The 12,924-nt window shown below is 33.1% G+C and overlaps 1 protein-coding gene across 2 annotated transcripts in view; it reads left to right on the top strand.

The window, feature by feature from the left end:
• The window catches only part of LOC144968554 (dynein axonemal heavy chain 10-like), a 76,671-nt gene that overhangs the window by 32,033 nt on the left and 31,714 nt on the right, over positions 1–12,924 (top strand). For both annotated transcript variants that reach the window (XM_078907031.1, XM_078907030.1), the window contains 15 exons: positions 114–236; positions 817–1,050; positions 2,016–2,239; positions 2,567–2,735; positions 3,429–3,529; positions 4,056–4,239; positions 4,564–4,698; positions 5,115–5,267; positions 6,214–6,402; positions 6,792–6,938; positions 7,348–7,539; positions 7,993–8,111; positions 8,704–8,998; positions 9,601–9,858; positions 10,858–11,062. In XM_078907031.1, the coding sequence (XP_078763157.1) occupies positions 114–236; positions 817–1,050; positions 2,016–2,239; positions 2,567–2,735; positions 3,429–3,529; positions 4,056–4,239; positions 4,564–4,698; positions 5,115–5,267; positions 6,214–6,402; positions 6,792–6,938; positions 7,348–7,539; positions 7,993–8,111; positions 8,704–8,998; positions 9,601–9,858; positions 10,858–11,062 (2,728 nt within the window). The remainder of the gene's footprint in view (positions 1–113; positions 237–816; positions 1,051–2,015; positions 2,240–2,566; positions 2,736–3,428; positions 3,530–4,055; positions 4,240–4,563; positions 4,699–5,114; positions 5,268–6,213; positions 6,403–6,791; positions 6,939–7,347; positions 7,540–7,992; positions 8,112–8,703; positions 8,999–9,600; positions 9,859–10,857; positions 11,063–12,924) is intronic.

The following is a 12,924-nucleotide window of genomic DNA, read 5'->3' as shown; positions in this document are numbered from 1 at the left end:
TTATTATTATTATTATTATTATTATTATTATCATTATTATTATTAAATTATTATTATTATTATCATTATTATTATTATTATTATTATTATTCTTTTTTATCCACAAATCCCAGGTATGGATGGTGGTGCAAAGGAAGTGGATGTACCTTGAAGGTATTTTCATTGGGGGAGACATTCGATCACAATTGCCTGAAGAAGCCAAGAAATTTGACCAGATTGATAAGACGTTCAAAAAGGTAAGTATACATTGATAAGGTACATCTCTGCATACCTGGTTTTGAAAGATTGATCGGGTGATTTATCTTTGATGGTTCTTTAAGGCACATGTGATATGTCGGGTGTGTTTATGATATTAAACCCAGAGCCTGTACATCATGTAGAGATAACATAGAGGGTAATTGTGACTCACGCATTACGAAACAATACACCAAAGCAGCAATGTTCTTGACATACATCTTTATGGCACTCTTCATGCCCTTATTTACTGACCTTTAGATTTCCTGTACATTAATAGCTATCAAGTTAAGGTTGGAAATAGAAATGAAATAATGTCACTGTCTTTTATTAAGCTTTATAAGTGATAATTACTAGATCGTTCCATTTGAGGTTTCTAAAACTTATATCTATTGGTTCTTTGACTTATTGATACTTATTTACTTTAGTTTCAAATATTTGTTTTTGGATGCTTGCTTGGTTTATAAATATTATTGCAATTGCAAGCACTGTTTTTCTTTAAAACCATAATTTCCCATTACAAAGAGCATTTAGTAATTCACATTACAGTGTTACATTCCATATAAATTTCCATCCGAATAGATCATGAATGACACACACAAGCAGCCACAGATCAAACTGTCATGCCATGCAACCAATCGTTTGCAAGATCTCCAAGCTCTCTCCTTGGGACTCGAAAAATGTCAGAAGTCCTTAAATGACTATTTGGATTCCAAGAGAAACGCCTTCCCAAGATTCTTCTTTATTTCTGATGATGAACTGTTGAGTATTTTGGGTTCATCTGACCCCGAGTGTGTACAGGAGCACATGATAAAGGTGAGGGTATATTATTATAACTAATCAGAGGAAAGGCAACATACTATATGTTTTAACGAAATTGAAATACCATGAAAGTTTTGAGTGAACAAGATAGTCTGCTGAAAAAATCATTGTCGTGTTATATACAATGGTAATTGTAAGAAAATCCGATGATTAGGAAGTAAGTAACAGGCTAGTAGGCAAACGTCTCTCTTTGATGCTTGATAAAAGAGCATAAGTCCTCTCAGTGTATTATTCATTACACCAGTAATTGAGACCAAAATATTTAAATACTAAAACAAAGGTTGATTCATCAATATTTTTACATTGAGGATGATATTTTAATTAAAGGAATTATCTGCCTACTGTATTTACAGTTACTTACTTACCTGCCCTTATGCTGGCTTGAAATGTTGCTTTTTATGGATGGGACATAGTTGTTAACTCTAAGCCCAGTTACCAACCTGGAGGGCCATTGACTCTTTTTGCAAGTTAGTCCTGTCAAGCCGTAACCCTAGCACGGTTGGTTGATGGCTAATCGGTCTTGCCAAAGCCCACCCCTCCCCCTCCATGATTTGAGTGGGGCTGGTTATTGAATTTTCACAGGTACCTTATTACATGGCTTCCCCTATCCGTCACCTGGAACCATGCTGTGTTAGAATGTTTGACTTCTCGAGCTTAACAACCTTAGGAGTACTGATAAGATTCCTCCGAAATTTTCATTTATAAACAGTTATATATCTCCTTTTTTGGATACATTCACCTCACCTCATTCTCCGAGATGGTCGTAGAGGAGACACGAGAGACGATTTTGCAGTAAGGGCCCTCCATCCAGATCAGTCCGTAGCTATTGTCGATAGTGTTGGGTTGTCCATCCTTGCCCATTCCTTTACAGAATGGATAATGTAAACGAATGAATAGGAATGGACACATTACAGATCATTATTCGACCTGATGACCTGTGTATTTCCTTTTCTCTTCAGATGTACGACAACATCGCTGCCCTCAAGTTCAACAAAGGACCCAACAATGAGATGCTCGCCTGTGGAATGGTTTCAGCAGAGAAAGAAGAGATGGATTTCTACACAAATGTCACAGCAGATGGGAGAGTTGAAGATTGGATGACAGCCGTTCTACAAGAGATGAGGACGACCAATCGCCTTATTACAAAGGAAGCCATCTTTTACTACTCTCACAAAAAGACGAGGTATGTTTGGTTGTCAATTGAAAATGATTCAAAGTAACTTTCAAGAATAAAATTGTCATATCAACATCATCATCATCATCATCATCATCATCATCATCATCATCATCATCATCATCATCATTATCATTATCATCATCATCATCATCATCATCATCACATCACCATCACCACCACCACCAATAACAACAACAACCTCAACAAGAGGAACAACAACAGCAACAACAACAACAATGACAACAACAACATTACACAACTTGCATATTGAAAAAAAAACCCGGGAAAAACAGAATTATGCTTACCAATTATTTTCCCTCTTTTTTCTCGTAGAGTTGACTGGATGTTGGATTACCAGGGCATGGTGTGTCTTGCCGGTAACCAGGTGTGGTGGACTTGGGAAGTGGAAGATGTCTTCAGAAAAGTCAAAAAGGGCCTCAAGACTGCTATGAAGGACTACGCCAAGAAACTGCACAAACAGATTGATGATCTAGTCGTCAAGGTTTGTCATGTCAATAGCTTCACTTTCTCAGCTCTTATTCGAACGAATACTCGATTAATGCATATTTACATTGAAACCTAATGACGAGTGCAGATTATCCTTGGGGAAGCGACTCAATTTTGTGTTAGGATATATTTTATGAATACATCATACTACTCTTATGACAATTCACCTATGATATAACAAATGAAATAATATTTCGCTTTTAAATCTTTAAATGACTTTAAGAATTTCAATTTTAAGGTGCTCACAAAGATCATTTTTGTATTCATTTTCTAAACAGATTTTCCGCTATTTCCTATCCCTGTATTTACTGTAACAGTTGAAAAGTTTTTTTTCATGATGCATTTTCATATTGAAATTGATATGATATTTAAATTATTGGCACACATGTTTTTCATTTTAGTGGGTTTTGTTGAGTTTTTTTTTTTTTTTTTTTTTTTTTTTTTTGCCTGGCTTTCATTTAGCTCAGCTTTGATAGAACGTTTAAGGGAATCCGTGATTCCTACTCAATCTCTTAGGGCTGAGATTCTTTGTTTTAAAAAATGATAATATTAAAGCGTTTGAATCACAACTATAATTCTCATTATTAAATCAACACACTGCAATGAGTATTGTTTTTTTTTATTGAAGGTTGTTTACTTTTAGTATAAAAGGAACTAATGCAATCTCTGATTATTATATTTAATTCAGGTGCGATCACCATTATCCAAGAATGACAGATCCAAATTCAATTCAGTCCTCATTATTGATGTACACGCTCGTGACATCATTGATTGCTTTGTTCGAGACAGGTTGGTTACTTTAAAGCACTTGTATATCAATTTTGTTAGATATTTTAGTTATCTGTTATTGTCCACTTTGAGCAAGGCCTCATTTTAGTATTTAGTTTTTATTAAAGACTAGATTTGTTTGGTGATAATTAGATGTATGATTTGTTCGTTGCATTTTTAAAAACAAATGGACACTTCAGTAAACCTTGTTTAATGTAAAATAATGTAATGTAATGTAGTGTAATATATTTACAATTATTTATATAGCTCCGGTATCCATCCATTTTTCATTCATTTTATCCATTCATTCACTCATTTATTCAGGAGAAAAAACAACAAAAAAAAGCATCTAATTTTATAGAGAAATATTCAATTCTTAAGAAATAATATTGTTGCTAACGATTTAAAAAGGGAAACGATGCCTACCTAAATCCTTCCCATCTCCGGAATGATTTTATAAAGGAATAATAAACACTGCAACCAACATCTTTTTGGTTTGTGACTACATTGTTTTCTATGTTTTTGTCTAATTATTATCTAAATTCAGCATCATGGACGCCAGAGAGTTTGAATGGGAATCACAGCTTCGATTCTACTGGGTCAAGGAACCAGACGAGTTGTGTATCCGTCAGTGTACCGGTGAATTTGGATACGGTTACGAATACATGGGTCTTAATGGCAGACTCGTCATTACTCCTCTCACTGACAGAATTTACCTCACTCTTACCCAGGTATTATTGCTTTGATCTCCGCGTGCGCTATCCAACTTTAACTTTTTTAAAAATTACTTATATTGATAGTTTTCTAAATACCATTTACTGAAAAAAACTGGTGAGAGACATCATTTTCAAATACAATTGAAACAAACAAATTCTTTTGTAGAGAAATGGATTATTGGGTAACAAAACCAAGTATGTATTTCACATAATTCTAATTTCTTAAAAAAATATTTGGGGGATATGGGGATTTTTGTGTCTCTATTTTATTGATTTCATTCAGTTCCTACATTTCAAAAAATGTACCTATCTTTCTGGGTTTTGTGTCATGTTAATTAGGCATTGTCCATGTACCTTGGAGGAGCTCCTGCAGGACCAGCTGGTACAGGCAAAACAGAAACCACCAAAGATTTGGCTAAAGCTCTCGGTTTACTGTGTGTCGTCACCAACTGTGGTGAGGGCATGGATTACAAGGTGAGAAAATAGGAAACATATATGTGTTTTATATTTGCAGAAGTTTGTGTACAGTGCAATTCCTACATCATACGTCATAAAATACTAAAACTAAAAATAGAATAAAAGTAAGGAGGACCTCTACATTGTCATCAATCTATAATATGTCTGGTATGAAAAACAATGACTTTATGTTACAATATTTTTTTTGTGTCATGGTTCTCGTATTTTTCTACAATTGCTAATTGCACATTTTGACCACTTAACGAAATATCGCTAGAATCTCTAAAAGTGGTGAATTCATTTTGATATCTGATTTGAACCGTTATGATGACTGTCAAAAATATTTTGGTATGGTCCTGTTTGGTAGCTTAAAACTTTTATTTTTATATCTTACCATTTGCATTTTTAAAAAATATTATTTTCTTTTACTTCAGGCTGTAGGCAAAATCCTCTCAGGTTTGTGTCAATGTGGAGCATGGGGATGCTTTGATGAATTCAATCGTATTGACGTGTCCGTCTTGTCTGTCATCTCAACACAACTCAAGACTATACAAAATGCCTTGGTGCTGCACCTGAAGAGGTTTCACGTAAGTACGGAGAATTGAACGTCAAAAAGATCAGATTTGAGTAGGCAGAGGTGAAAGATGAAAATATCAAAAGTTGTGAATGAACAGTGCATTGGAGAGGCCCATTCCAACGCAGAAATACAAGAAAAAAATGATTCCTCTTAAACTGACTTTTGAAATTGAAATTTACTTTTTTCCTTCTGGATTTTTAAATTTTCTTTCTCTGTCTTTGTATCCTACCTAGCCTTGTGTGAAATATGCAATGAAAAAAAAATTACTAGCATAAAAACGAGAAAAGGGTTAATGTTTTTTGCTTTGATCATTACGGTAATGATGGCTTTGGAGAAAAGGGTTTCATAATGTAAATTGATATTTCAAATTTAAAACTAAAGAAAAAAAAGTGAATTGAAAAACTGGAGCAAAACTACATTTCGTATTAATTATTTTTCATTGAAGCAAATATATAGAATGATAGCATAATAACTATCTGATCAATAATATTTGCAACTTTACCTCTATTGTCACCAATATAGAATCAGATGAATTACATATATTATGTATCTCTGAAATGTAAATAAGCTATAAAAGTATTTGTTACTAACAATAATATTGTAAGGAAAAGCATTTCCCAACAGTGATTTACATTGTTGAATCTGTGATTGTATATGACAAAATACTAATTATATGGTTGTTTAAGCTTAAGAATTAATGCATTCGAATAAACTACTGACTGGTTCTGCAAGCCAGATCAATTGCACCAACACACAAAACTATGTGCAACTTAAACGTTTATAGTCTGATTTAAAAAATTGAATGAGAACTTCTCACCCAAATTGCGGTCTAAATATAATATCAAAGAGCTGAGTGACGTCAACTTTATTTACTTCATAGAAATGTAAAAATCATATTCTTTTCTATCATAATGGATAATAACAAATGTATTACGAAATGATTTTGTACTTTTCAGTTTGAAGGTCAGGAGATTGACATGGATTCCAGAGTGGGTGTCTTCATCACCATGAACCCAGGTTATGCTGGACGAACAGAATTGCCAGAGTCTGTGAAGGCACTCTTCAGGCCCGTGGTCGTAATCGTGCCAGATCTCCAACAGATTTGCGAAATCATGTTGTTCTCTGAGGGTTTCCTACTCGCCAAGGTATTCATCTTTCATATTTTGTAGACTAAAAATGATTGGGCACTTAAAGCTTTTTGTTGGTTTTTGTTGTGTTTAATCTTTTTGCTGTTGTTGTTGTTGTTGCTATCGTATTGTTTTATTTTTGTTTCCTTATCTGTGATGATATAATCATTGACAAAGTGCCTTTCAAATACCACGATGTCATTAAAAAAGTTTCATTTATTTAATTTTATTTATTTTATGTAGAACTTAGCGCGGGGTTTTGTGTGTGAAAAGGCTGGACTATGGAGGGGTTGAAAAGTGTTTGATCTTGATTATGTTTATTTTAGCTTTATATACGTATCTCTTTCTATTATAGGTTTTCTAAACCAGTCAACCATATATTGTTTCTTTTATTTCGTCTCATCAAGATTCTAGCCAAGAAAATGACAGTTCTTTACAAACTTGCCAAGGAACAGCTTTCCAAACAGCACCACTACGATTTCGGTCTTCGTGCTCTCAAATCTGTACTTGTCATGGCTGGAGAATTAAAACGAGGCTCTCCAGATCTAGCCGAGGTCAGTCATTTTATTTTTCAATGTATGAGAAATGGTTTATGTTCTTAATTGTTTATTAGGAAACTGGTTGAAAAATACCAAATAATACCACCAATATGAGATATCTGGAAAAAAATTCCTTCATTAATGCAGAAGTCTACTAGTGATCATATAAAGTAATTTAAAAAGAACAATGTGTTGTAGTCAGTGAAAGTTTGTAGATTTAGACATTTGAGTATGGTCTACCTGGGCACGAGAGCATATAAATAAAATTTTTAAAATTCTGATTAAGTCTATCTCTTTTTTTTTTCTCGCTTGAGGTAGCATGTGAATTTTATTTAAGATGTTTAGAACGTACAAAATGGTCAAAGCAGAGACAATGTTCATTTTTAATTGACAAAGAGTGTGTTTTTTAACCATTGTCTATCAGGATGTTGTGCTTATGCGTGCCCTGAGAGATATGAATCTCCCCAAGTTCATCTTTGAGGACGTCCCTCTCTTCCTTGGTCTTATCTCCGATCTTTTCCCTGGATTGGACTGTCCTCGGGTCCGATACCCCAACTTCAACGATGCTGTGGAGCAGGTGTTGACAGACAACAACTACATTCTCCTACCTCACCAGGTGATTACCTTAATCATAATAATTACACTCAAGATATTGGAGGTCACAATATCTCAGTGGCAGAGCTAGTTACTGGTGGTATCAGTCACAAGGGGTAGTCAATAAGTTGACTTAATGAGCATAACCGGATATATCATTCATTTTTGAGCTTAGAATGTTTTATTGCTTTTTAGATTGACTCCTAATTATTTATCAAATACTATTTCTCAGCTTTTAGTTTTTTATGCATAATTATATTATTATTATTATATTTATTATTATTATTATTATTATTATTATTATTATTATTATTTTAATAATATTATTATATTATTATTATTTATTATTATTATTATTATTATTATTATTATTATTTTATTATTATTATTATTATTATTATTTGAAATTGAGATATCCAATGAACCATATTGACATGTTAAAATTTACAACCACATTTTACAACATTTATTCAAGGTGGACAAAGTTGTTCAGATGTACGAAACCATGTTGACACGTCACACAACAATGATTGTCGGACCGACAGGTGGTGGCAAATCTGTTGTCATCAACACATTGGCTCAGGCACAAACCAAGTATGTACATATTCTTGAAATCTCTTACATAATATAACAATACCAATGAGATGGTACTTTATATAAAACTTTTAAATTACTCAATATGGCAACAGTTTAACCCTATGTTTACATATTTTCTCGACTGTTAACCCAAACTATTGATGTTTTATTGTTTCAATGAAGAATTGTTCAAACCATCACAGAATATTTTCATTCACATTGCTCAATAAATTACAACAGCAGGGTGGTTGAAAATAATAATCAACCTGCTGTTGTAGGTCATTGAGTAACATTGAGAACTTTTAAAGTGTAATAAAGACTTAAAGGAAATACCAAGAAAGCATAACTTTTTTTTCAAATCAATAAGTACACAACAATCTGGATGAGTTTCTCATTTTCTATGAAAAAAAGAAGATTATTTGTTATCAGGCATAAATTGGGATTTGACCATTTCCAAACATGTTGAGCATAACAATCTTTATATTCTTTAACTACCTATCTCTTCCAAGCCAGCTGATTTTAGAGGGAATTAATTCAAATAATTTGAATTGGATTTTACATTTAACAAATTTTTATTTCAACATTGTTGTATTTTCTTTTCATTCATCAGACTTGGAATTTCCACCAAGCTGTTTGTCATCAACCCCAAAGACAGATCTGTCATTGAGCTTTATGGTGTCCTTGACCCTGTAACTCGAGATTGGATGGATGGTCTACTGTCCAACATCTTCCGTGACATCAACAAACCCACAGACAAGAATGAGAGAAAGTACATTGTCTACGATGGTGATGTTGATGCTTTGTGGGTAGAGAACATGAACTCTGTCATGGACGACAATCGCCTGATGACCCTGGCCAACGGAGAGCGAATCCGTCTGCAGAAACACTGTGCTATGTTGTTTGAGGTAAATATACGAAACCAGATTTCCATAGAATTAAGAATGTTCAAAACCAACCAAAGAAACTGAAATACATAGTCATTAAAATTATTGCAAATTAGCAATATAGTTTTTATATAGTCATTAAAATTATTGCAAATTAGCAATTTAGTTTTTTGCAGCTATGAGTATTTTGATATGTGATGTGTGTTTTTTTGAAAATCTTCCAACATTATTTTAGAACTTCTAAAGACTACAAGTAATAATATTCATAGTCACGTCAGAGTGTAGGGTTGGTAGAGGATCATAAATACATTTTACATTTGCTATTAAATAGCAAGCTGTATTGGTTTGGATTTTAAGATAGATGAATTTTTCATTTATATTGTTAAAATAAATGCAATTAAATATTCATTCTGATGAATTTTAAACTTATGCTTGAAAATTGTTATTTTGGAAATAACCCCTTGTCAAGACAGACTGACCAGAACAAATTATTGTAAAAGATTGTGAAGAAAGAGAATGATTTAGATAGATTTTTATATTGTTCACAAAAATAATTTGATCTGTTAGAAATTGTGAAATATATGACATAGGTTTATACTAGAATGTATTATTTTCATCAACAGGTTTCAGATCTGCAGTATGCTTCCCCTGCCACCATCTCTCGTTGTGGTATGGTGTACGTTGATCCTAAAAACCTGGGCTACAAACCCTACTGGCAGAAATGGGTATCCAGCAGGCCAACCAAGCAAGAACAGGATGACTTGAATCTGTTGTATGAGAAATACGTGCCAAGCTGTATTGATTTGGTCGTAGAGGGCGTTCAAGATGGACGGCAGGGAGAGAAGATGAAGACTATTGTGCCCCTTACAAATCTCAACATGGTATGACAGTCGATAACCAATGGGTTGACACTTTCAAAAATAAAAAAGAAATGAATAAGTCTAATGTTCTATGGGTAACTTAGCTCTTTATTTGAAATTTCTAGATTGTCAGGAATTTTAATAATGTCCCCCTTTTATTCCAGAAAAATGACATTTTTGTTTTCAAATACAAACATCAATTCAAATACCGTTGTAATTCTAAATGTTTGAAACATAGTGTTTGAGGCATGTGATTGATAACGACTTACTTACCATAGCACCTTACGCCTCATAGTCATATGACTGGAACTCCTTGGACATTCTTCTATCCTCCGTGTAAGATCCCTCTACCATTAACTGTCTTCACAGAGACTGAATCTTTTTTATCCTGACATTTTATGTGTTAAAGGTCCTTGCTTAACATAGTGTGAATTGTCGTCGGTGATCGTCCTTTATATTTACCCTGACCAGATGCTGTGAAAAAAGCGATCATGGCTTTGTTTGCCGGTATTTCTGTGTCTGTTCTTAGTGCATAGCCAAAAAGTCACTTTCAGGCCTCTAAAATTTGAATAGAGAGAAGTTTTTTATTGCATTGATAAATTTATCTTAAATTGATTTATATTTAATTGAGATGAATTTTGTCGTTCAATCCTTCAACTTTTCCTTTCCAACTTTAAGTAATCCTAATCCGTAATCTATATGCTACATTGATATTACATTTTGATTATGGTTCATCTTTGATATGATGATAATAATTAACGCCCATTCTTCTATTTCTGTCCTTGTAAATCATGGATTAAACTCAAGGCCTAGAAAAATCCCAGAAATATTTTCTTAAAAATCAAGAACATTATTTGAATTGATTTCATAGAATATAGAAGCATGTAAACATGCAAGCAAAATGCTAAGGTAATTAATAAATGGTGATGAATTGAATAAAATGATATAATCTTTTGTATTCTGATTTTGTATATCATTGCTTTATGAAAGGGAATAAAATTAAATAATTATTGATTACAGGTGAATCAGCTAAGTATGATGCTCAACGCCCTATTGACAAAAGAGGTGCCCGAGCCCATGGAGCTGGAGGCCTATTTCTTGCAGGCCCTTATCTGGTCTGTCGGAGCTGGTCTGCTAGAAGATGGTCGTGTTAAGTTTGACGCCTATGTCAAGTACTTGGCCTCTCTCACCATGTTACAAGAAGAGTCCAAATATGCTGCTCCAGGTAAAAAGGAAAATCTTTATTTTTATGAATTATCATTACAAATTTGATTCCGTCCATTATTGAGTCATGTTGTTGATATCCACAACCTGTCAGATTGCAATAAAAGTGTTTCAATTACAACAATGTTGATCATTGACGATCAACAATTGTGGGATTTGATAAAACAGCGCATTCCCACCAACTGGTATTGGCTACTACAAAGGGACAAGCATCCAACAGCAAAATAAACCGATGCAGTAGACAACATCCAAACTCGAGCTTAACTTTCAACTTTAACAATTTTAGTTATAGTAACATTTTGACGATTAAAAGAGTTTAAAGATTAAATTAAGACCTCCAATGTTGTTGACTAACGATTTGATCCAAAACCAAAATAAAAGTATCCAAATGTCAATGTTGATAACCTCTTTTCGAATGTGTGTATATCAATGAAAATAGAAAACTACCAATCATCAGTGTTTGATGTCAGTATATCTAATCAAAACATTATATAATCTGTATACTTGGTGTGATATAATATCTCCTTGAACTACATAACCACCCTGAATGTTGTTTGTTTTTTAAAAAACTCAAATCATTGACAATCCAGATATGCAGATGTTTTGTTTTTTTGGATAAAAGTACAATTCCATATACTCCTAAAATATGTGTTGTATATTCTGTTATATATGTTGGAAAACTATTGCGTATTTGTCATAAAGCAATATTTGATAGAGTTAATCATGAAAATATTTTTAAACATTCATTGAGGTTTGCGTGCTCTTTGAAAAGAAATACTTTAAAATTTGTATAGTTAAATTTTTATTACCCTATTAAAGAGATAAGTTGGCTGACATGCATATTATCGAAGATACTGGTAAAAACAGAAATATATGTTTACTAACAAATGGAGAGCAACTGCTGTACAACAAGTTGATTGAGACACCGTTGACGTTGTGCCTATCACATTTCATTAGATTAATGAAGAGTGTTCCAATTAAGGCAAAATGCGTGATAAGCCATTCAAAGTTAGGCATTAAGCTAGTTCCGACAATATTTTAAGTGACATTGTGTAATCAACCCCATTTAGCATTATAATGGTATTTCAATACAAATGAGATATTATAAGTAAAAGCAACCACGATATTGATTTCTCCCCTTTGTCCACTGTGTGCGTTATTGACGAATCCTTTACTGTGTGAATCAGTCTTTGTTCAAAAACAGTATCGCAAGAAACTGTTACAATTCATAAGTAAGTGCGCATGAACTGGTCACTTGAATTGAATCAAGCTCACAATGTCATTATTTATTTTTTGCTCTTCATTTTAAATTTGAAATTAGGCATATCAAAAGCATGTTTGTTAACAAGCTAATAAAATATTTTTCATGCTTTCCTTGAGTGTTAACAGTGTTTTCATCTATCTAAGTTCACAGTAATTTTACCTATCGTTTTACCTATGTGATCTATGTTAAGCACTCGACTATCAACATGTTCTCCTTAAAAGTTGAAATAAAAATAATGATCAATTTTTGATATTACTTTTGAATAAGAGAGTAGTATATCCCCCCCCCCCCCCCTCCCCCCTAAATCTATCTAAGCTGCTTTTCTTGATTTCTTAGTTTTTAATCCAAACACATCAACTTGCATTTTAAAAAACACTGAAACATGGCATCTCTCCCTTTTTTCCCTTTCTTTTTTTTTGTTTTTTTTGTTTTTGTTTTTGTTTTGTATTCTTTGCGTTTCATCATCAGCGTGGCTCTCAACATTTCATCAATGTTTTCAGCATAAATCACCATTTTTATTGTTTTTGTCGCCTTTGTCTTTGTCATTATCATCATTGAGTTACCACTGAAATGGATATAGATTTTATTTCAATTTCTTA

The sequence above is a fragment of the Berghia stephanieae genome, chromosome 3 (genome assembly GCF_034508935.2).
Source record: "Berghia stephanieae isolate SIO BIC M18660-M18661 chromosome 3, UCSD_Bste_1.3, whole genome shotgun sequence".
Taxonomy (NCBI): Eukaryota; Metazoa; Mollusca; class Gastropoda; order Nudibranchia; family Aeolidiidae; genus Berghia; species Berghia stephanieae.
This window is presented reverse-complemented; position numbering and strand designations above follow the sequence as displayed.